The 25,394-nt window shown below is 46.6% G+C and overlaps 1 protein-coding gene across 1 annotated transcript in view; it reads left to right on the top strand.

Annotated features, from left to right (window-relative positions):
- LMF1 (lipase maturation factor 1) overlaps positions 1-25,394 on the top strand; it is a 293,630-nt gene that overhangs the window by 193,341 nt on the left and 74,895 nt on the right. The window contains exon 8 of the mRNA XM_019542136.1: positions 11,664-11,831. Coding sequence (XP_019397681.1) covers positions 11,664-11,831 — 168 coding nt within the window. The remainder of the gene's footprint in view (positions 1-11,663; positions 11,832-25,394) is intronic.

Genomic DNA, 25,394 nt, shown 5'->3' with positions numbered 1-25,394 from the left:
TATATATATCCCACATTATTTCATATATATATGAAATAACATGGGCCCTCTTTGGGAGGAGGCAGTCATAGTAAATTTTTAGCATGGTGAATGGGAGATGAAACGCCAAATGCCATTACCGTTAATTGGCTAGGCTGGCAGTTGGGATTAACTTCTACCACTCAACCCCAGAAATGGTTGACGTCACTCTTTGAAACCATACCCTGATTTGGGGATGGAGAAAGTCTAGTCTCAGACTCCAAAACCAGTGTTACAATAGTCTGAAAACTGAGTCTGGGATTTGATTTGATTTTTTTTTTTGATTAAACAAAAAATAAAATAAAATCTCAGTCCTGGTTTTCAGACTATTTCAGTTGGGCTTGGGAGTTGTTTGTTTTAAAAAAATCTGGTGAGTTTTTGATTTCCAGCTTGTTGCGATTGGGAGGTCCCTGAATTGTGAAAAAGGGCTCAGCACATTTCCTTTGAAAATTGGATCTTTTCAAGAGGTCTCTGGTGAGACCCCCGTAGTAACTGGTCTCTGTTGAGAGTTTTGGCTGAGAGACTGAAGATAGATCCTGAAGCTTGTGTCCGTGCACCTGAAAAAAAGAACTTCATTTTGCAAAGTTCTTGGAGAAGTGAGTGCTTCTAAAAGGAGAGGACCTTTCTGTTCCCATTCCTATAGCATTTGAGTTGTGCTGAAGGGATGCTTTGAGAGATTAAAGTGTAGCACAGCAGAGTCCATCGGAGAGCTATCGATGAAGACCTCATTGAGCATCTCGTTGTCTCAGCATGTAAAGTGAGCCTTGGTCTCCATCCAAAACCAATCTGCACACAGGCCCGAGTGTGTTCAGATTTGCGCGCGACCGCCAGATAACCACTTCATCCAGTACTAATGCCCGTCTACAGACTCCTTCTGCCCATGTGGAATCTGTACAAATGAGAACGAAGTGACTTAATCGAGCGAGGCCCAGCCGGCAATGCCAACTGTCTGCAAAGAGTTATTTCTTCTTCATCATTTTAAAGCATAATAAAATCCTCTGCAAATAAGCTGCAATCCGAGGGCGTTCTTCTGGGCTGTTTGGATCCCGCTTTCCTCTCTCCGGCACATCTTGATGTGCATCTTGTAAAACCGTTTATGGCATAACGTTACACAAACGCAATACCGTGCCTGGCTGGTTTTATTAGATCCTGCAGGCCACATGGTCCAATATCCGCGTGAGAATCCCTCACTTTGTGGGTGGCTTTCAGAAGTAGCCCTGGATCCAACAAGTTGCTGCTCTTGCTAAAGTCAATGGGAATCAACTGAGCCTAACACCAATAGCATCAGACCCTTCCATTTCCCCCCCCAACTCCGTCTTCGTTGGGACCTTTCTTACGGCAAGGAACTTTTGCAACCTTTCCACTACTTGGCAGGTGGGAGAGGAAGAAGAGAAGTGGAAACCTTATGATGAGGGTATAAAGGTTAAAAATAAATCAGGAACTCCATTTTAACAAACTGAGAACATAGCCAGGCAGACAGCTGCCAAGTTTCCCTGCGTGAGTGCTGTGCCCCTCCCAGGCAGCTGAAGAATAGGTTTCTTAGCACTGTATCACCTTTTACAACACTTATTTTGATCCGATTAGGCCACTGACATATCAGAGTAGTACACCGAGACCTACAGGATGGTTTATCTTTAAATCATCTACTTGGGAGCGGGCCACACTCTAGGGTTATGCATTTTCTGCTAACTGGATGCAAGGTCACTTTGTTATTCCTTCACCTCTGGCAAATGTTTTACCCACCGTCTTCCTCCCCTGCCCATCTCATACTTGGCTGGTTTGAGCTTTGGCTGTTTGCAAGTCTATTAACTTTTGTTTCTTTCAGATCGTGTATTTAAATTGATTTTTAAATGTCACCTTTAATTTCAGCAAGTCCTTGTAGATAAGCAACTCTCTCCACTGGGAACAAAATGTTGTTGCAAGGGACTGCTTTTCGGCACAGGGAAAGCAGAGGGCTTTTTCAGTGCAGGAAGCCACGATTCTGGAACAACATTTGGGTTCAGCGTCTTTGTCTCTTTTAGGTCAAGAGACCATTGTAAGCATCTCCCACTGATGCCCTCTCGGGTACTAAGTTGCTGCCATGTCCAAGGCGTCCTCGCATGCTGATGCTGAGTACCACAGCCAGTCGAAGAACACTATAAAAAGTGGTTGGTGGTTTTAAGAATGAAACCAGGTCCTGACTGGGTTTTTTTATATATATATATATTTTTTTTTTTTAAATGATCAAGTGCGTAGTGCAGGAGAATGGATCTGAAAGCAAGTCAGCACCCTCTGCTTCAGGCACTTTGCTGAACAGCTGGAGTTATTGAGTAAATCACACTTTTCCCTTCCAAGTGGTTTACATTTATCAATGCTCACATTGCCTGTAGGAGGCGGGTCCTGTCTTATCGATTTGAGCTGGACAAGAGCTTTCCAATGAAATGTGCTTCATCGGATAGGCGAGTTCCTCTTGACTTACAGCAAAAGTTACGCAGAAACTTCTGTTGGGAACGTTTCTCCGGCCCAAAATAGAATTGAATGAGGAACCGGTCCAGTCATCCAGTGGTAGATGGATGCTCCTTTGTGGGTAATAAAGGTTGAATCCTCTGCTCATAGATTTGAACCAGCCATACCAAAGACTGTTCGCCATTGGGTACTACACCAAGCAATCCCAAAACGTGAGAATTGCCCATCAGCTTTGTTGTTTGGCCAGGCATGATGTCAAACTCTTGTATAGCCAGAGAGAGGGGTGAAGACTCTCACAATGAAGGCAGACAAAAGGAGTACGTAAAATGTACATGGGCCATAGAGTCTACCGTAAGACCCTTCACATTGCAAAGGTTAGGTGTGATACCACGTTCTTGACACCAGTGCCCTGAAGTCTGGTCTCCCATCTACTTCTGTTGACTTCTGAGATGTGCTTAAGGGTATGGTTTATATGAAAGATGCTGGAATAAAATATCTGTTTTATATCAGCTAGATAAGGGGATGCCTGCTGGGCACTGGAAAATCCGTCAGCTTGTTCTTGTACCAAACCGATACCCTGTCTTGTAGGAGAAACGAATAAACGGGCCCAAGCATAACATGTATATAAAAAGAAAATTTAAAATATCTGAGGCCATATGGACTAAGCAGAGGTATTTTCTAGCTGTCTAGTCTAACGTTTGGTATCATTTTTCTCTAGGATTACAGGGGCTTTCACCTCATAAATTTGTGCCTGTTTTAGGTCGTTAATCTTTCTTTACATGTCGCCCTGCAATTTTAGAGCTTTGCCACCATCTGGGATCACATTTTAAATGGAGTTTCCACTCAGTACGTTCCTTTTCATGAAATTATTTATACATCTAGAAATATATAATAAATATATCAGGGCTGGATGGTTTTAAACATTTTCAGTGCTTTTGCAAGGGCTTACTCTGTGTGGAAAAGCTTGTCTTCTCTAATAGAGAGTCATAAAGGTGACCAATAAAAGGATCACTTTTGCAATATGCTCTTAAATGGCAATTTAAAATATTGGCGAATAATTCTGCCTCGTCTTTTGTTCGGGGATTTGAGCTTTGTTGCTGAGACATTGCAGGCCATTTAGCTGCATTATTGTTGCCAAATCGGGAAAATGGAGCAACCTGGGTAACAAATCCCTGTGTAAAGGACGTGCCAGGAAAGCACCAATGTGTATCAGCTTGATGCTGATGGATGTAAATGATGGATCTTGGCTGGAGACACAGGGCAAGAGGTCTGGATGTGAGGCTTGGGTTCAAGATGTTCAATGCTGGGGCCTACCAGTTGCGAAGGTGAACCCACCAGGGAAAGGAGGTGAGGGCTCTTGCTAAGACCGTGAATCCCATGGTCGGAGAGACGGCATTCTGGGTGAGTTAACACCTCCTTGGAAGACAAGGCTCTTTGGGCAAATCTGGTATCTTTTATTAGTCTAATAAAAGATATTGGATTTACCCAAAGAACCTCATCTGCCTATGCCCTTAGACCAACACAGCTACAACCTACACCTCTGGAAAGCATTCGTTCCCATTGGGCATCTGCAAAGATGTCCCTAGAGCCACAGTAGACCAATGCTTCAGAGCCTGGATGCTCTGAGCGCTGCACCCAGGAGTTTTTATCTGGGCTGTAGCAGCTTGTTGAAGAGCTTTTGGATGGGATTGGCTGACAGACTTGGAAATAAATGGATTCCAGCCAAAAGAACCTGCAAAGTGCTGAACATCCTAAACGACTTTGGTAGATCACATCCTAAATGTCACTGATGGTCTAGGAAGTGCCTCTAGCCTTCATTGGGATGGAGGCAGGTCCACGCTGTGATGTACAGTCATGTACATCTTGTATATAAGAAGCTTGATTCATGCTCCCTTTCTTGCTTGCAGAAAGAGTTACAGTTGTCAGCTCCGATCCCAGTTTCCCCGGCAGTGGACGGTAGGCTTGTCCTCCCACCCACCCACTGCCATAACTGCAATCAGAGCGTGATCCACGCCCTCCAAGCCAAATTAGACATTTGGCTGACATCATTAACAGGCATTTTCCCTGCAGACGGCAAACAACGAGACCGCACGAGGGTCCTGGGGTCCTTGGCCCGTTTCAGTGGAGAGGCTGTCGCAAGCTCTGCCAATTGGTTTAACGGGGTTCTGCACAAATAGATATCCCAAATAGCTCAGCAGTTTCCAGGGTAATTTTAGCTCCTCCAAAAATGTGCAGAATAAATAGATGAATCTGTAATATGTCTACAATTAACTCTATGTACAGCAGGCCCCTCCAGGGCATGCCATGTGGGAGCAGTGTCAATAAACAGACATGCCCTGGACCATGGAAATGTGGTCTTTATTATTTGGGCAGGAGGCTTTTGACCATGAGCTCGGGTGCAGCCTGGAAAAGCAAACAGGTCAGTTATAGATCGCCTCTTTTTTTCCCCTGCCCAATACGCTGGAAACCGAGATCTGTCATTTAATGGTATCCCAGGTAAAATAGAGACCTAAAGGCAACCCATGGTGCCAACCAGGGCTGACTCATTAACAGCAGAGCCCGGCTTGCGATGCGAATGTCTCATCCGTGGTGGGAGGCTTTCACCTCCACGAGCGACTTTGCAAGTGCTGCGCTGTGAACTTGTAGGAGCCTCCCCGAGGAGATGTTATAACACAGAGGCAGAAAATTGCACAGCTGAATTTGCTCCCAGGACCCTTTCCCCTCCAGCGTCTGCAGCCACATGTGCAGGCATCGCTGTGCGAGAAACCCAATGCCCAGATGCAAATCGTTGCTCCGATTTTTCATGCTCTTAACTATTCGCTGCTGAGGCTTCATCCAGGGAAGGAGGGAGGGACTTGCCTCCACTTCGAAGAGCCCTGTATGCTGGGAAGGCTGGGAAAGGGGTTAAAAATGAACCAGCAGATTATATATAAAAGTAAAAATATATGCTCTACATCTGAAGTTTATTTAGGTCCTTGGGGAGAGTGGCGCGGCACTAAGTCTCTAGTAAATTGCCAACATTTTATGGTCGTGCTGGCGCAGAGTCAAATACACATCTCCTTGGCTTAAGTTGCTGTCTTAAAGCAGGCAGATTCCAGTATGTTTTTCTGTGAGCTGAATATTACTATTGAGTGGGCGAGGGAAGCCCTGCCCAGCAAGAACTTGTAGGTAACTTTCTTTCTTTAATAGATCTACCGGGACTTAATTATTTTGATGTTGCATTACTGGAGAACCACCACCGGTACCCCTGCTGACCCACCTGGACATTAGAGCTCCAGGGGGAGGGGGAGGATTGAGACAGATGAAACTTTTTTAATTTTGTTTTTATTGGATTTGTGTTAATAATTGGGTATTTTCAAAGGGGCTATATATTCATCTAGGTTTGCTCTTCTAGACATAACTATATATTAGCGTGTCTATCTGGGTGTATATATTTTGAACGTGCACGTGGTGTATACATGCGGAAATGCTTTATAGATGGGGTTTTCAAAAGTGCCTAAGGCCATTGAGCTGTTTGATTCACGCTGCATTTTCTTTGCAGATTCTTGCCCTTTGTACAAAAAGCACTTTGCAGTGCCTCGGTGACGGTTGCTGCACGTATGGTATATAGTATATCCTTACCCAACACAAAATCCCATCAGCAAAGCAGTGAAAAGTTCAGCTACCTAATGGCACGTGACCTCTATCCCTCTAGCATCTGATATTGTAGGCTCTCACCTGCAAAAATATATGCCTCTTTATAACCAGTTAGTCTAACGGTGCCACCCTGCCCTACCTATTATTGCTCCGTTAAAGGATCTATATTTCAGCATTAACACACCCACTGTGCATCACCGTACCCTTGACTATGCCCCACTAGCTTTCCAGTGCTTTTCCCCTGAAATCCTTACCCTCATCTCTATATAGAAACCAGACTTTCCCCACCCTTTGGCTCTCCTGTACTTTCCTGGCAAACCACATCTATTCCTGTTTGGCGATCTGAGCCCTGAGCTGCCGTTGCATTGAGGTAGTATTGTTGTGTGCTGAAATGGGACGGGACAATGGGGGAGGTCACCTCTTGGACCGCTGCATCCAGCTCAGCGGCGACATCGGCTATAAGGCTCGGATGCAGACTCTGCGAAAGCAAAGTTCAGGGAAGTTTGAATCCTGACTCTCAGGTTTATTCCTCTGTAGGGTGCTCCAGGGTCTCAGTAGGTTTGGCACTTTATGCAGAGGGTGCCCTGGAAATGAGGACCAGAAAAGTAACTTGGGGTCCATTTCTGAAGAAAATTGGCTCTAACAGATGCTGTTTCCCTGCCGCAGTTGTGAGTATGGAAGGACCGAGACTAGCTCCGAGGGGCTGATCCACAGCCCATTAAACCCATTAAAAGGAAGTCATTTCCAAGATCAGGGGTTACTGACGCTTTTTGGAGCCTGAGTCTCACCGGGATCTAAGTCATTTATGAGACGGGGACTTAAGCTGCTTGCAGCCTTTCCCTTGGTTTCTCCCCTTTTGCAGTTTGACACATTATTAACTTTAAAACCATAACAAAGTCATTTCAATACCAGCCTCGCTATTCTTTTGAGTGCTGATCCTCATACCAGAAGCACAGTGACCAGCATGGATGGCCCTGGGACATGGCAGCAATGCGATCCTTGCAAAGGATGCTCTTTAGTCCCCGCTAAAAAGTGGGTAGCTGGATTCTTTTTGGTATTAGTCACTGCCATAAAACAGGAGGGGATAATATTACGTTTTCGCTTTTCTTGGTCAATTTATTATAGGCTACTACATATTTCTGAATGACCCTGGGTGGGTTTTGTAAGAACGTCTTCTGTAAGAATATTTAAGGTGTCCACCCAAGTAGGCAACACAGTGATAAAGAGCTCTGCAGAAAGGCTGCAGAGTTATTTGGGGCAAGGCAGTGGAAATCTTCTGCTGAATCTGAATAAAATTCCCTTGCTGTGTCTCTGGTCCCCACCTCGTTACTTATCTTTGAGGCCATCCGCTTCCCTGTGCTCTTTGACTTTGCACATAAATGCACCACAGTTGGTAACACAGGAGGCTCCGTCCTCATGGCGAAACAATAATATACGTAGCCCCGTGCTTTTTTGCAGTAAGAGGGACACAACGTGGGACGTGTTTTCATAGGCATAATACTGTAGTATATGCAGAAGGGCCTGGAGATCTCCCTGGCCTGAGAAAAGGGTATCTAACAGTGGGATTAAATACTTGATCGGAGTTCAGGGACAGGAGGTGGGGAGGGAGATCCATTTACAATCCCAAAGAAGAGCATTTACTCTGGCGTATAATAGCCTTCTGTTGGGGTTTAGTGGCGTATAGTTTAATAAATGAGAAGTCTTCAGGTACTTAGCGCTGTAATAGTTCTCACTAAGAACATAATTAAACCATAGACTCCTTTGGGAGAAAAAACCCCCCCGGTTAATTGTGCATATTTTTAGAATCCGTTACCAACCCTCATAAAAATTGGGTAGATACAAGCCAGAGTGTGTGCCGGAGCTGGGAGCGTAGGATTCGTGTATCGCAGCAAGCAACCCTGCCCAAGCATCGCTTGAGAATCGCACGTCACAAATCTGTCCCATGAATTATGGAATTAATTTTCCCTGATCTTATTTCAAAACACGTTTGTAGCAGTGGGGTTTTTTTGTTTTTTTTTCCTTTCCTCCCTTGGCTGGTTGAGGCGAGAGGACGGCTGTAGGTTTATTATTGCACAACTGGGTTTTCACGGAGCGGTTGCTATTTCTGACCTGAAACGTTCTGCACAACCAGCCAAAACTTGTGGCTGCTGCTAAGATGAAATGTCCGCAGGTCTCCCCTCCGTGTTGGTTACTGCAGGTTTTCCTACATCCGGTTCATTTACTTGGGTCCCGGTTCATTCCTACTAGCCCTATCTTCCTGGGGCTCCTGATTTCTCTCCATGAAAAAAAACCCCAAAAACATCTTGGATGCTGGGATGCTCCAGAGAGGAAGTCAAGCCCAACGGTGTGATAACGCCCACAAAATAAGCAGAGATGATGAGATGTTTTTCCTCCTCCGTCAATTTTGACACGGCTGCCGCATCGCAATGTTTCCGTACGCAAGGCTCGTGCTGGGAAAGCGTTGGCTGGGTCCGGGTTGCGCCTAAATGTCAACACGTGCTCTGCATGCCTTGCCCCGGCCTTGGCAATACGATGGGGAGATCCACGGTGGGAGTCATCTGGTGGCAACGGAGGGAGGGGGCGGGTGGGTCATCACCACCCCGAGCTCCAAGTTGGCAGCTGGGAGGTTGAACGTGCAAGAAAAACAGAGTGAATTTTCCAGCAGGTGCCTGCGTGTCAGGGGTGCTGGGGGCGGCTCAAAATCACTGCTGCTCTGGAGCTCCGCTCCGGTCTCAACACCCTTTGCTGAATAAACACTGGTTTCTCCCTGGGAAAGCTGCATCGTGCTACACCCATGATCCTTGGCCATATGGAAAGCATTCGGCAGGAACACACACACACAATGCACTCCTCCTGCTTTGCCTTTTGTTTCTTGCCTCCCCTCTCAGAGTCTTTTAACCAATATCTTACATGCCCAAATCCCTTTTCTGTTGCTTACAGCATTTTTACTTTATTTACTTGAGATTTATGGTTGAGAGAGGTGAGTGCCGTGTTGGGGAGGAAGGCGATGCTAGGGAGAATGCCTCCTGCCTGAAAGGGTCTCCCACCAGACACGCTGCCTTCCTCTCGCAAAAACAAAATGAGACGTTTGCAAGGAGCAGCATGTCCCCTGCCTGTATTGGCTCATTTGCGTTGCATATCTTTTGAGGCTGATTTATCTTACGTGCTGTACAGCATTGCACCTATCAGCTGGTAACAGGGAGGGAATAGCATGCTTTCTGGCACCTATCAGCTGGTAATAGGAGGGTGGGAATACCATGCTTTCCGGCATGGATTATTGACCTCAAGCTAAGCAACTCCAGTTGTTAATAAACCCTTGAGGTCAATAATTAATAAAACCTTGAGGTCATTACCAATGGCATGATTCTTACACCAGAACAAAAGCATGGCTTTCCCCCTTTTTTTTGCCATGTTTTTGTTCTGGTGTCAGAATCGTGCCCTTGGTAATGAACGTGAGAGTCATGGAATAGGAAGGAACTTCAGGGGGCCTTTATGGGGTCGGAATAAAGAGCTTAAAATGCATCTCTTGGGTCTAGGAATCAGAACTTGTGGCAGAGATTATATCTTTTATTAGACCAACTAGATATTTGAACAAAAAACAAATATTTATTTGCAAGCTCTCTTGAGTCTAGGCTAATGTCAAACATATACACAAGTCTCTTTTTACCCGGTGACAAAGGGAAGGTGCAGATTTAGAAAGGGACTCCAGGTCCAAGTGCTTTTTCCTGCCTTTATAATGGGGAAACTCAAGAGGCTCCAGGATATTCGGGTATTTCTCTGAACCTCTGTGGCCTGCACCTCGCAGGAGAAAAGGTGTCCTAGCACCTGAGCGTGTTGTGTCCCAGCACCTTCGCTTACAGTCCTTGCTATAAAGCAAAGCAGTGCAGAGGGGTTCATAATCTGTTTGGTAAAGAGGGGAAAGTTAAAAGAGCGCATAAAGCATGTTTGAACAGGTTTGGAGAGCGTGGGTGACGGTGCTGATTGCTGCTGCTTTCAGCCACTTATTCATCCTTATATCTGCTGCCCTGATTTCAGATGATCCCTCACAAACCCACATGACTCGCTCTCCACATTGCAATGACCCCGTTGAGCGTTGACCCAATGTGCAAAGAAAATAAAGCAAAGGGCAAAAACATTGCTGAGCACACTGGAGTCATGGCGGAAAACATGTCACGAGTCTCCCCAAAGTGCTGGGCTTGCTCGCGGAGAGTCAAACTTCCAGATGAACTCCAAGCCGCACCCGCATGGTGGGGGAAAGAGCCCTCGCGGCACTTCAGACGGCCGGTCTGCCTGACCCAGGATGCAGGGGAGTCGTGGCCTCCCACCCCCTTGCTGCAGTGGACTTGGCACAGCGCCTTGACCTTTAGGTTGCTGCATCCTCTCCCAGTGTCAGAGGAAGGAAGGATGCGGTCTCTTGTCCTGAGGGGTTACAGCAGCCTCAAACCCGTATAAAGCAACAGCTTTATTAATTCCAGCTTTGCTAATAAGGAATTACAATAGTTGTGGGATTTGGCAGGGAGAGCGCACTCAATTGCCATCCATCGTACAATATTTTCCCTGTATTGTTTATATTTTTGATTTAGCTGCAAATAATTTAAAGATGTGTTGTGTCTCCTTCAATTAAAATTGGCATTTTCAGCCATTTTTCCTGTTGTGCTGTCAGGGTTTTTAAACAGCGCTAATGAATTTGAGCTTTTGCTAGACATGCTAAGGTGGATCATTAACTGGTTGCTGTTTGCATGAATTGTGGCATTGCTTGGGGCTGCCGCTGCTAATTTCTTCGTAGGGATTCTCATTGGGGTTGCAACATTTGGGGCTTGATTGTCCTGGATAGAAAATCTGGAGCATCAATAAGGAAAAAAGCAGGTTGATATAAGATTGGCACGGTTACAGATGTTATCAAATGTTATCCAAGGTTAACATCACGTTTGGATGTTTTTCATTTAAATGATGGGTTTGTATAGATTATTTGTTTTAATTTTAAACACGCTGAGATGTGGACCGCCGCTTTGAAGCTGAAGATCTGGGTTCGCTTCTTGGCTCCGTGACTCGCCTGTTTGGTGACCATGGGAAATCATTTCCTCTCTCCTTGCCTCAGTTTCTCTATCTGTGCCACTGTTTTTATGATGCTTGGATAACATGCCTCAATATTTATCAGTGAAAAGGTTATAAACGTGAAGTGTTAAAGCAGAGGAATGATACCTAAGCAATTAGTGTGGGTAAAAAAAAAATTGCTAATTATTTTTGGTGGGAAAAATTGAGATTTAAATTTAAAAATGCTCCTGAAAGTTGTTCATTTCCTGATGGGAACAAAAGAAAACTAGGAAATGTTTCAGTTTAAAAATATATATATATATTATTTTGGGTTGAATTAATGGAAAGCTTTTGAATGACAACTTTGCAGACAGCATGTCAGGTATTTTGGGGGGGAATGAGTGAAAATGGGCATTTTTCAGGTGCCACTTTCTATCAACATTGTCCAACTGGCTCCATAATCATCTGAGTGATGCTCTATGCAGAGGGGAGGCCATGCCAAATGATGCATCTTTTTTTGACTCTTTCAGACCCAACCTGTGCCCAACCCAATTGCCTACTTCATGCACTGGTCACCGTGGTGGTTTCACCAGTTTGAGACCTTATGCAATCATTTGGTTGAGCTGATCGCGCCCTTCTTGATCTTCATGGGACGTCGCATGTGCATCCTCAACGGCATCTTACAGATTCTTTTCCAGGTAAGACCGTCCCATTTTTGCTTTGATAATGCTACTGTGTTAGCCAAGCAGTTGTTCCTGAGGCCTTCCCTTTTGATACGTGTTGTAGCACGAGTGTGCGAACCCTCGGGATGCGCAGTAATGCAGATTGCAGAAGAATGGGATGGTTTCGCTTGGATCACTAGTTTGAATCCCGCCCGGGTTGGTGACAGTCCAGAATTACACACTGACTGTTCTTTGGCGATGTCTTTACAAAGAGACATTTGTCATAGCATTTCCCAGAGACTTGTCTACATCAGGTTTGTGTAATTACTGACCTTACAGGAAAAGCTGCCAAATAACGTCGGGATTAAACTAAAGGACTGCCTTTGTGAAAGTCATAGGACCCCAGCTCCGGCTAAAGGAAACGATAAAACTGAGTGAGTTTTGCTCTCTGTCCAAACCAGATTTTATTCAGGAAAACTTCCCCCACCCCCACCAAGGCTGGATTCTCCCAAGAATGATTTAATGTTTATAATTCAGTTGTTAAGGAAAAGTGCAGGCTGTTCATCATCACTCGAAATGCTTTCATTTCACTTCTCAGCTGTGCCAGTTTTGATCGGCTTCGGTTCGTGGTGGTGGTGCATTTTGTCTTTTGGGACTCGATCCCCCCACCTTCAAAAATGAAAAATCTATAACCACATCGAAAAATCTGTCAAAAATTCAGAAAAGAGACAATCAGAGAGAAGTAATGTTGCTAGCCTGTTTTGGAAGGTTACATTTTTTTTAATTTACTTTCTTCTTTTTTTTTATTAAATTCCCACTAAAGTATCGGTTGAACATATTTTCGGCATCAGGAAACTCCTATTTTGTAGCTGTTGCTGCTTTTGTCAATGCATGTGATGCATAGAGTGGAGCACGGCGTAGAAATTCTCTTGGTAAGCCACAAAAATGTTGATCAAAATGAATAAAGACTATGTGACCTGAAAGCAGGAAAATGATGAGCTTCAGGCTGGAACGTCCCTTTGCTCTTCCCCCCAGTCGTAGTTCATTTGTCTAGGCCCATTGGCCCATTTGTTTCCTTTGTGCACCCTTTTGGTCCAAGTTTATCATATGCCTGCAGCACGCTGGTGCTTCGTGAAGTCTCGTCTTGGCCCTCCGAACTCCCGCAGATAGTCATCTACTAACAAAGTCCATGTCAGAGTAGAACAAGCTGGAAGTGGTCTTGTTGACTGCTTGATTGTCTCTTCATTGACTAATCCAGATCTACCAGTTGGAGGAAAAAAAGGCCGATTCAGTTTGGGGCTTGGGGCTCGATCTGCAAAGGGGACTTAGGCTACATTCAGAATACCTCACTAGCTGCTGGCATTTGTAGCCCTTGGTTAGGGACCGTGTCTCCTTCTCTAATGCACAGGGACAGTGGGATGCTGAAGAGATGAGATGCGTGCAAGCCAACAGGCTGCGTGGAGATCCGGTGAAGCTAACGTGTGGCTAAGAAGAGAGATAGGTCTTAAGCTTTGCTCTTGTCTTGCAATTTGGACTGCAGGGAGGTATCTGCTTATAACCCTGAACCCTGGCGTGCATGTGCAAATTACTTCTCAGAAAGCAGCTGAAGGAGAAGATGGTGCCACCACCTCCTCTTCTCCTATAAACCGGCGATGAGGGTAGGAGCGTTGCCAGCAGATGGAGGCAGTGATTCTTCCCCTCTGTTCTGCACTGGGGAGGCCACATCTGGAGTCCTGTGTCCAGCTGTGGGCCCCACTACAGAAGGAATGTGGACAAATTGGAGAGAGTCCAGAGGAGGGCAACGAAAATGGTTTGGGGGCTGGGGGCCAGGGCTGGTGAGGAGAGGCTGAGGGAACTGGGCTGATTTAGTCTGCAGAAGAGAAGACCGAGGGGGATCGAAGAGCAGCCTTCACCTCCCTGCCAGCGGGCTGCAAAGAGGATGGAGCTGGGCTGGTCTCCATGGGGGCAGATGACAGGACAAGGAGCAATGGGCTCCAGCTGCAGCAAGGGAAGTTGAGGTTGGATATTAGGAAGAACTTTCTCACGAGGAGGGTGGTGAAGCACTGGAACAGGTTACCCAGAGCGGTGGTGGAGTCTCCATCCTTGGAGGTTTTTAAGACCCAGCTAGACAAAGCCTTGGCTGGGAGGATGTAGTTGGGGCTGGTCCTGCTTGGAGCAGGGGGTTGCACTGGATTTGACCTCCTGAGCTCCCTTCAACCCTCATTGTCTGTGATTCAGTGACCTGGGTTCAGTTCATTCCTCTCCCCAACCTACATCCCTCACCTAGGAGAGGGCATTAACTCCATCAAGGTTTTCCAAGACGGGGCTCTCTCATTCTCTCCTGTTGAAGTTTCTCCAATGTGCCTGCTTGCGCATTTGGTCTCTTGTGTGCAGACAGCCCGTCTTCTCCACCCTCGGCAGAACCAGGCCTTTTGTGTGTCCTTTGATGCCTGGTGGTTATAAAGATGGTGACATTGATAACCCAAGGAGAATGAGACGAGCTTATCAGCTGGGGCTTGGTTAGTGATTTAAGAATGGTATCCTGTCACATGCAGTGTACAAGAATGCAGCCTCCAGGCAGTGCTTTGGACTGCCTTCTCGTGTCTGTAACCGTAGGACATTACAGTTACATCAGCCAGATTTACACGGGCTTCACAAAAAAGGTCACAGACTGGATGTTTTTCAGTCAGCAGGGCCAGATGAGATTCATCCCAGAATATTCAAGGAATTGGCTGAGGTCATTGCAGAACTGCTGGTTATTGTCTTCAGGAGCTCCTGGAGGTCAGGTGAGGTCCCAGGAGACTGGAAAAGGGCAAAGATAGTGCCCATCTTTTTATTTAAAAAAAAAAAAGGGGGGGAACAAAGAGATCCCAGGGCATTACAGACCAGTCAGCCTAAATTCAATACTCAGAAAAATATTGCAGCGTATCATCAGGGAATCATCTCCTAAGCAGGATAACAAGATGTCAAGGAGCAGCGAGCATGGGTTTGCCATGTAACCAACTGGATTTCCACCTGTGACAAGGTGACAGACTTTGGGGAGAGTAGTGAAAGACTTTAGCAATACTTTTGGACACAGTCTCCCATGATGTTCCCATAAGCAAACAGTCTTTGTGAAATGACTGCATGGTTGGTGCGTAACCTATCGTCATGCTCAAAGAGTCGTCTTCGGTGGCTTGATGTCTAACTGGGAGACTGCATGGAGCATGGTCCCCAGGAACGCATCTGAAATCTGGCACCGGAGGATGGGATTGAGTGCACAATCTGCCTGGGGTAGCAGACACTTTGGAGACCAGAACTAAGATTCAAAATGAACTTGATAAATTAGGAAAATGCTCTACAATAAATCGAGTTAAATTAATATGGACAAGTGCGAAGCACTGCACTGAGCATGGAGGGGCTAAAGGCACAAATACAAATTGGCGGGTGACTGGCGGGGCTGCAGTACTTCAGAAAAGGGGCCTGGGGGTTATAGTGCACGCACAAGCTGAATGCAAGTCAGCAGTGTGGTGTTGTTTCGAAAAACCTAATACCATACTGTGATGCATCTGTTAAACTTCCTAAGGTCCCTTCCAGTGCCACTTTGCCTCTCATTCTTAGTTTTTTCAATGGTGACAGCCTGGTTTGCATGGGTGCAGTCACCATGGGTTTGTGTATTCAGTGACAGGCCCATATTTGGACCTAATTTGAGCTTCCAATTTAGGAAGAAATCCTGCATTGTGCTGCCAGGATTTTGCAGTGGCTTTGCACGACATTCATTCTTGTCTTCCAAAATCCCCTAACCTCACTCCCAAAAGTTCAGCTCTCCCTCTCTTGGTCTTTGGGTCACTGCATAGTTGAGGTCCTCTTGCATATGAGATTTATGTTGAGTGTTGAAACACAGACGTTGTTGCCTCCGAATGAAGTCTGGCGATGACCCGTCTAACTTCAGCCATCCTGATGCAGCCAGTGGCCATGCTAACGGTTTCTTGGGGGACCCCCCCCCGCATGACCAACATAATTGCTGGCATGTTGCAGAATTCAGGTAGGAGCCACGGGGATCTGAAAGAGTAGACCACGTACAAGAACAGCTCATAATGACATATTGTAAGCGTGTGCATCGAACCACCCTTTAATTGGCACTTTATTGATAGTTTGCAATTACTGGCTTATTTCTATCACGAGGGGAGTCTGTTAGGGAAAAAAGGGTCCCACTGTAATATGCAGCTCTGGAGCATTTATAGCATTTCAACAAAAACCTGTTTATTTAATATTTACTGCCCTTTTCTTCATTCAGAATGACTTTTATTGACAATACTTCTGCTCTGCAAAGGAAGTAATAAAGTTTAATGTTGATATACCACTTAATTCTGCTTTTCAAGATTTGAATTGACATTACATGCAAGTTTTATTGGACATTTTATAATTGTTATTGGAGTCGTGGTGGCTCGGCTGAGTAAGTGTATTTTTCCAGATTCCAACTGGCCTGGAGAATATTGCTTTGTCAGGAGCCCCCCAAAAAAAAGTGTGAACTTATTCTTCTGACTAGTTCCCATTTGTGAAGGAAAAAGGTTTGCAGATCTGGATAGGAGAGTGAGTAAAAGCAGAACCAGGGATTCCGCTCTCTCATCGCCCTCCCCTCCAAAATATCAAGATTTTTCCTTTTAAAATATACATTGCACAATAGTCAAGACTTTCCTTCACTTCTAGAAGGTGAGATGTCTCAGACGTAGAGCTGAGGGGCCAGCCGTCAAACCTCAAGTCCGTCTGGCGATTTATTTCTTGGAAGGGCCAGAACGTGCGGAGTTACAGGACCAGCCTCTTTGGGCGCTGGGGGTTACATGTGAACAGTGCAGAGCAATTGAAATCGGAGGTTTCTCGCATTGAAGCCTGGGGGCCTGATACTCTCCTATAAGGTACATAGGTAGATGTAGGCATCTAAGCGTGATCCTGTTCCAGCTAAGAAAACTGAATACCGAAGCGGGTGGGTATCCTCCTCGTTGCTGCTTTGTTTGTGACTCCATTTTAAGGGTTGGGTGACAGTGTGCTATGAACTGTGCCAAACACACCTTTAACCCTGCTATGAAATATAAACTTTCATTTCTACCTGGGAGAACTTTGACAAACTCTTCTTCTATGCCTGAGGAAGGGTGTTTGTGCCCAAAGGCTTGCAATTAAAGAATTTTTTTTTTTTTTGCAAAAATCTAGTTGGTCTAACAAAAGCTAGCACCTCTACCACGAGTTCTGGTTCCTTCTACAAAAGTAGATGCATTCAAGGGTTTTCAGGGTTTGATCAAATCATGCATAGGTACCTAAATCACTTGCATGATTGCTAGAGGTGGAATTGAATCTATCTCGATTCATTCAAAGAACCAGGACAGGCAGGGAGAGGGAAGTGCAGGACTGTATCTCCATAAATGAGGCAGAGAAGCAGAGAATGCCGCAGGCTTCGGTGCAAGGTTGTTGGTGGGTGCTTTCCTGCACGGGTGTGCTTTCCTGCACGGGTGTGTTTTCCTGTGGGTGAGCATTGTAGTACATTTTGAGCCTGTCTACCTTGACAAGCATCCCTTAAACTAAAGGCCAGATGTCTCCCTGTGGGTGCTTTCCTCACTGGCAGTCAGCAGCACCGAGGCCTTTACTCATCAGAAGCTCCTTCATGTAAATAGACCCTGGCTTAAGTAACGAGGGAGGGAGTTGAATGCTGGCAGATTCCCACTAGGAAAATCATTATGTGTCATTATTAACCACCAGATTGGAAGGGGAGGTGCAGCGCGGGGGGAGACGACAAAAAGAAGAAAAGCTTTGAGATTTACAGCCGCGGGGGCGGATGTTGCTTTTCACAAGGCATCTGCACATAGAGCTATGCACGGGCAGCCCGGAGCACGTTTGCCCAGGATCAAAGGTGAGACTAGAGAAAAATGTCATCCAAGATTTTCGAGCGGCCCAGCCAGCCCACATCAGCAGCATATCCCCGAGGCAGGCTCAGGAAGAGCTCCCAAGCCACTAGCACAGCTGCTTGCCGGATCTGCCAAGGGGCCAGGTGCTGTTGCTGGAAGAGCATCTTCCATAGCTTGGCACGCGCGTCCTGCTACAGCCGGCTCCATCTCCGTGTGCGCGAGCGCGCGCTTGGGCCTGTACGTGCTGCTGATTCCCTGCTGCTGGGAACCAGATTTAAAAAGGCCACTCTGATCCCGTGATGGATTGCGATTTAAAACCCCACAACCCCAAGGAAATGTATTTTAGTTATAATGAGATTGCCGTGGGATCTGAGCTTTGGGGCTGGGATTGTGGATTTAGAAGGGCTTTTATCAGGATTTTGCCGTCTCTGCCAATGAATGGCTCGGAGGGGGCACAGGCTATTCCAGTCCTGCTCCTTATATCCCAGTGCTCCTCCATCCTGAACCCCAGCACCCCCTGTTCTTCCAGCCCTGAGCCCACCTGCTCCCTGCTGAACATTATCCACACAGTTGCTGGCATGAGACGCAATTTAAGCAGCGACTACTAAATTGCACCCCTCAGTTTGTGGTGGGATTTAAGGGGAAAACTACGAGTTGGGCTTGCTTTTCTTTGTGACTTCTGGAAGGACCGAAACTCAAAACCCTTCTGTCGTTTGAAGCCCAAATGCCCTCATCCATCATGCTGGCATCATCAGTGACGTGAAAGTATCGTCAGGTGACAACAGCGTCCGGTTTGGCATGCCTCCACCCCACCCCAGAGTGTTTATTTTCCCATTGCAAACAGCGTCTGGAACGAAGGGGAGGCAGTTCTCGGAGATGTCCAAGACAAACACGCGGCACGGTGTCAGGAACGGCGTTTCCAACATTTACGGCACGTCGAAATCCCAGTCGAAACCAGGAATGGAAATCGCTGCAGGGCGAGCTTCTCAGCCGCGCGGGGGATTTATGGTGAGCAGGTGCCAGACTTGTCATCCCGAGGAGCGCTGCTGCGGATCGTCCCTGCCAGGAAGGAAAAGGAAGGAGAAGCTAAGAGCACAGCCCTGCTCTGCTGAATTACAATGGCCACGGGTGCCAAGCCGCTCTGAGCCCCAGCCTGCTCGGAAGGAGCTTGCGTTGGGGTTCAGACTTTGCTCACGAGGGAGCTTTCCAGGTCCAAAGCCTGCTCCTGCTCCTGCTCCTTTTGGGCTTTCTGCATCCACCAGCACTTGCAGAGGCATGGGCTCCCCTGAGACGAGAGCTCTGCATTTGCCAAAGTGCAAGGCCGGTAGTGATCAGGTGGCCGCTCTGCCCACCCGGACACCTGGGTTCTCCTGTCCCTGCCTTCCCACTGAATTTGCTGTGCTGCTGCTTTCCCTCCCAGCCTGTTGGCCTGTCTTTGCAATTTATACTGCAGGCCCCCAGGGGCAGGGATGTGCTGCCCCTGCCCTTAAGTCACCGAGCCCTAGTCGTGGTGCAATCCTTGGACCTTCCTCCTGTAATAAAAATAATAGCAAGAATCGACCTGCTCCTGCTGAGCACGTTACCGTGGGGGCACAACCCTGTTGAGCTCAGCACATCCCTCGTGAACTCAGAACAGATGCAACTTTCATAGATTTCATAGGCATTAGGGCTGGAAGGGACCTTGCGAGATCATTGGGTCCAGCCTCTGATCATCGAGACCAGATCCCATGGCTCCAGGCTTCAGACGGGTGGATCCCAAAACCGGCCTTTAAATAACGGAGGTCCGGCACGAGAGTCCACCAGCAAGATCCAAGCAGGCAAAGGAAAGCAAGGGCCCTTGACTCAGAGAGGGTTTCACCAAGCAGCGCAGCTGACTCCCAAAACCCTGAGGCTGCACGGTTTTGCACGGTGGAGCTTACCCCAGCACACGCATTTCTTGGCTCTTCGCACCAGGCAGTAAAACGAGGCGGTTTGGCAAGCGGGTGCATGAGGGGAGGCAAGAGGGAAGCCAAAAAAAGTAAAGCAAAAGAAGACCTCTTGCCCCTCGGAGCCGGCAAGTAGTGTTGGATTAGGCAAGCAGGAGGAGGGTTGGGGGTGCCAGTGGGAAGGGACTTGAGCCGCACAAGAGCAAGAAAGCAGATCAGAATAATGAAGGGAAAGGCAAGCAGAGAGATAATGGAAAACCGGGGCAGTCCTTCGGCTCCCATGGCACGGTCATACCGACACAGTGGTGAGAGATGCCATCTGGGATTGTTCACAGCGCCTAAGGGAGTTAGGCCCTCCAATCCCATTGGCCCCAAGTAGAATTTGGGCATCTAAGTGCCATAAGGTCCTGCAACTGTCCCGACTGCAGACCCCCAGCTTGGAGCCGTCTCAGGGCTCCTATCTCTGAGGGGTTACTTTGGATTTAGGCGCGCTGGGGGTGAGACCAAATATTCAACCCCCAATTTGAAAAGATAAAATGAAAGACAGAGTGCCTATTAAGTGCCTTGCACTGAGCCTACATCTGATGGACGGTTGACGGATGACTTAAGAGTTGTATTGGGACTTGTGGGGTAGGAGCCATCTAATTCAACAGAGTGATTGCAGTGGCAAGAGCAAAGCCGGCCTCTGGGGCTGGTGAGGTTGGAGATCAAGGTCTTTTTTAGCCAGTTTTTGCGCTGTTTCACGGTGCCAGGAGCCCTCGAGGCCTTTCCACATTTTGGCTCCTTCAGCCAAGCCGCTGTCAAGGAAGGGAGAAGTTTTGAGCATTGATATGGGGCCACGGGGAAAGAGGGAGGTCTTTATAAATCAGAATTGACCCCAAAAACTAGCAAGCGACTTGAACTAAGATTCAGGGAGGAGGTGAAGGGCAAGTTGTCCAGTAATGCTTTGGTTGCCTCCGTTGTCCCTCCGCACGTTTCGGTTTAGCACCACGGCCGTGCCAGGAGCGTCGTCAGAGCACCGCGACGTCACCGGCTCTTGGAACGGGAAAGGTCTGGAGTCTTTTCCCAGCTGGTCAGGGAGAAAAAAAAAATCGTGTTTTTCAAGTAAATGGAAATTTTCACAAGAGGTTTTTTTGGTTGTTTTTGTTAACATGTTTCCAATTCTTTTTTCCAAAAAAAGAAGAAGAAAAGAGAGCCTAAAACTCAAGTCCTTCCAAAATGTAGCAACAGCAGCTTGCTAAAGAATTATCACTTCCGTCTTCTCCAGACTGCTTTGTAGAAAAGGACATTGTTCCTTTTTTTTAATCTTGCTCCTTTTTAGTTTAGCGGCTAAAAACTTGCAAACACCTGCTTCACCTGGGTCATCAGCTAGCCAGTCAATGCCTCTGCAGTGGGGCAAGAAATGACAGGGATGAAGGGGAGGTCTAACCACATGCAGACAGGCATGTACCCCCACCCCTGTCCCTCTGTGTGTGTCTCTCTCTCCCTTCCTCTCGATCATACTCCCCCCCCTCTTTCTTTCATATGGCATCAAATATCAGCTTCCAGATCTACAAGCCACTGTGGTATTATCGCTCAGTGTGCAGATCGTGCTGCTGTAGTGCCCCAGCTGCAAGGGGCTGTGCTACTAACTTCGGAGCCGGCCGAGGTCACAACAGCAGAGAGAAAAAGGAAGAAAAAAATGAAACCGGGCCCTTGTGCCTCTCCTTGTCCATGCGAAGTGCCTGAATCCACTCTGTTTTCCCCCTTGCCATAAAATAGAAGTGTTGAGCTTGATTTTGCTCTCCGTGTCCATTAGGAGCAGCAGGGTTGCACCACGTATCATGCTGGGAGGGGAAAACCGACTCCTCATTTGCACTTCATTAGGGCACTGGACACCTGAGATAGGAGATGCCTTCTCTCTACTTATACCCACCAACTTCATTAACTTGCATGTGCAGCATCAAAAAATACAAACCAAAGAGCTATGGCTCTCAATGCACTTTGGCTACGTGCATCGTGAGCCATAGCTCTCAGCTCCCCAGCGGTGAAAGCCGTGGTAGGTCTCTGAAGTGGTTCAGCAGAGCATTTATGAATGTGAGTGGGTCTGACCTTAGACCGTGGAGGAAGATGTGGATGGCATTTCTGAATGCACTAAATGCTGGTCTCATGTTCAACTGGTTTTGTGACGGGTCCCCCTCCTTTTGTGCTCCAATGCTGTCTGATGCTCCCATCGAGAGTGATTCTAGCCCGTGTCTTTGGACATCCAGGACTCAATCGGTGCATGGTTCCAGCTTTGCATTTATCAACAGGATGGTGATGTTGGAGGAGCTACAGGGCAGACATCCCATTACATTTAAGCCATCTGAAATTAAATACCAAGCTAACCAAAGAAGCTCCAACTCCAAACTGATAGAATCTGAAGTATTGAAATGCCACTGCATTCAAATTCACGAACAGCTCAGTAATATCTATTGCAAGGAGAGGCCACCAGACCAGGCAGGGGTATACCAGTTCATACCACCCCCAAACTGGGTAAATAGCATGGCTTGTATAACAGTGTCTGGTACTAGTTACCAGCAAGTTAAGTTCTTGCATTCTGCAGTAGTCAAGAGTGACTTGGAAACATTTACTGTTAGCCGTAGGAGTGCATTTAATTAGCTTCTGATTCAGAGCTCTCTCTTTTTTTTTTTCTTTTTTTTTCCCTTTTTTTTTAATCATTAAATAAAGTGTCACCCCTACCCCGCGCTGTAAACTCTGTTTTGATTGTGGCTGCACTAACCCCTTTGGGCATCATTCAAATTGTGCTAAACAGTTTCTCGAGGGCGCTGGTTTCTCTCAAAATAAACCGAAGCCCAGCTTTGACAAGCTCTAATGAAAAACAAATTGTTATATTACTTAGAAAAATAATTTGAAGGAAGTTTGAATTAGTTGTAAAGGTGGAAAAGGTTCAGCTACTTGAAAATAGAGTTTTGGAAGGTATTTATTTTAACCATTAAGGCCGTTGCCTTGAAATACAGCTTTGTTTGTTTCAGAATGCGCCTAATGAGAGACATGAATCATGCTGTTAATCAGTATGTGAACTTGATTAATTGGAAAGGGGCGGGAGGGAGAGCAGGGCCATCAGCGGTTCCCAAAGGCGGAGTTGCCTGGCAGGGCTCTGAATAGCAGCCCTCGAGCTGGGGTGATTTACCACCCGTCTGCTGCTCACACTTGGAGAGAGACTCCCAAGAAATCTGGCTGCTTTGGGAGGTGTGGGGTGGGGATTTAATTAAAAATCAAATGTAGTCCTTTGGGACGCTGCCGACTTAAAACTCAGGGCCAAGGCTTTCCCAAGAGGCTCATGCTTTTTGCTTGGTTGGCACCTTCAGTGGGTTTCCAGCAGGTGGGTGCTCAGCACAGCTGGAGAACGAAGCCTGAAGCTGAGCATCTGTAAACTCGCCTGGCCCCTGGTAATCCTAAACCTGTCCTCAGTTTGTTCTCCCAAACCTGGGAGGAGAAATATCCGCAATCCTAGGTCCCGATCCTGCCATCAGACCCCCGTGGGCAAACTCCGGGGGAGCCGCCAGGCGGCAGAGCTCTCCCCGTGCATGTGCAGCTGCAGCATCGAGGCTAAATTTCATTCCCATCGTTTCCAGCGCCCGTTCACAGCCCTCGCAGCTCACCGACTTTGGCCAGCGAATGCAGTTTGCCCCATCTCGGATTTGCCCATCCTACATTAGCACATACTGTTACAGCGGGCAGTCGAAAGCCACGCTCAGGGCCTGAAATCGTGAGGCTGGTGTAAAAAATGACGAGGTTTTTGAAAGTCTGATACGTTCTGAGTGGGTCTTTTGCCCATGTGGTGGGGTGTTTCCTGGGCTACAAGCCTCAGGTCCTGTATTTTCTCCTGGGTCTTGTACTAAGCTCACCCCTTGTCATATTAATCTATGAACGTTGTAACCCTAAAATAACATGCTAAAGAGAGATCTTCCGTGTTACAGGTGTATAGGTTGTAGCCATGTTGGTCTGAGGGCATAGGCAGACAGGGGCCTTTGGGTAAATCCAATATCTTTTATTAGACTAACTCTAATAAAAGATACCGGATTTACCCAAAAACCTTTGTCTGCATATGAGAGAGAGAGAGAGACTCTTGTAATCACTAGACAGCTTCCGCAAATGCATGCAATAATCCTACTGCGACTCTCTTTCCACAGTGTCATCCATGCAGTGCAATACTGTATTTAAGTTTCTAGAGTTGGGGCTGGGGGCATTCATCTATTTGCATTTCTAAGCACAGGAAGGTCATGAATTGCCTTCCCCATCCCCTTTTTAAGTGCAATCGGAAAATGGTGGTTTTTAATAATAGGATTGCAGGAGCTGGAGCTCGCTGGGAAGTGTCAGGTATTGCGAGCATAGCAAGAAAGCCGTGGGAGTCGTTGAGGCCGCGTTGCTGCCTGGACACAGTCGACTAGCACGGTGCAGTTGCGGGACGGTTTCAAGTCCCTTAAGGAAATATTAATAAAGCAAAGCATTGGTCATTAAGAGCCAAGTCCAGTGAGGTGTCTCTGGTGGAAAACCAAAGTGAAGCTAATGAAAGAAGTGGAATGACTTCAAATTTATATCAGTATTGATGAAATACTGTATTTACGCTGATTCATAAAAACTAAAACAGACGTGGTAATCCAAGTGAGCCTGAAATAATTAGGCGGAAGGTGGGTTTCTCTTCACAGCAAGAAGATGCAGTAGGTTGGTGTCTGCAGATGGTCATGCTTTTAAACTAATTAGACTTTAAGAGGCCACCGTGCCTTACCTTCTGCCTGATGAACGCTAAGCGATCTCCAGGTCAGGGATCTTTCTTCAGTAACTTCTGTCAAAGTCAAACCCATAACTCTTGAGTTCAAGCGTATCTTTAAAGAAAATAAAAAGCTAATCTGATTTCCAGACTTCCAGTGATGAAGGCCTATCCCATCTCTACTTCATTTGTCCCAACCTTTCATTACCTTCACTTTTGAAATATAGTGCCCTCTTGCTTAGCTGAATCAGCTTGGCCTCAGCGTCTGTGAGCTGGCTCTCATTAAGCATTTTTCTGATAGCAGCATTAGTTGTTTTTGGAGTTGCAGGAGTCATATTATGTTTATAAAGTTTAAATATTTGTGCCCTTTCAATAGTGTTTTGTATTACGGTTTAAAACAAGTCAGAACAATCTAACTGGCAACAGATGACAGATTAGAAGCTTTAAAAAAATAGTTTTAGAAAAGTGAATTAATTATTAGATGTGTGCAAACATAATAGGTCTGTTCAAATAGATGCAAGCAGAGAAGGCTAGCTTAAAGGCAAGGGTTTTGATGTTTATTCAGTAGTTCCAGCAGCTTGAAAACTGCTACTACTAACCCATTTCCTCACTTTATTGATGTCTAGAGCTGTGTCAGCACCTGCGGCAGTTTGTGCGCGTAAGAATAAGAGAGCATATTCCTTCCCTTACTCCTTGGGTTTGCATGAGCAAAGCCAGTTTGGATAACTGGGTTAGTTATTGGGTTTGCATGGGCAAAGCCAGTTTGGATAACTGGGTTAGTTCTCGGGTTTGCATGGGCAAAGCCCCCAGCTGACAGCATCTCCCAAATTAAACTGGTGAAGTCTTGGAGGTAGACACTCATACTATGGGGTTTACACCTGGCTCGTATGAGTTTTGCGTGCATTTCTTAATATAGCCAGTTTTATGCCAGTAAGAGAATCTAGCCCCCAACATTTCCCCTTGGAAACAACAGGTCTAAATGAATCCTCCTGCGTAGGCAGAGCCTTTCTTCTTGAGGTCTTTCTGGCCTAAGAGCAGTGGCGAA

This window comes from Crocodylus porosus, unplaced genomic scaffold, assembly GCF_001723895.1.
Source record: "Crocodylus porosus isolate Cpor-Errol unplaced genomic scaffold, CroPor_comp1, whole genome shotgun sequence".
NCBI lineage: Eukaryota > Metazoa > Chordata > Crocodylia > Crocodylidae > Crocodylus > Crocodylus porosus.
This window is presented reverse-complemented; position numbering and strand designations above follow the sequence as displayed.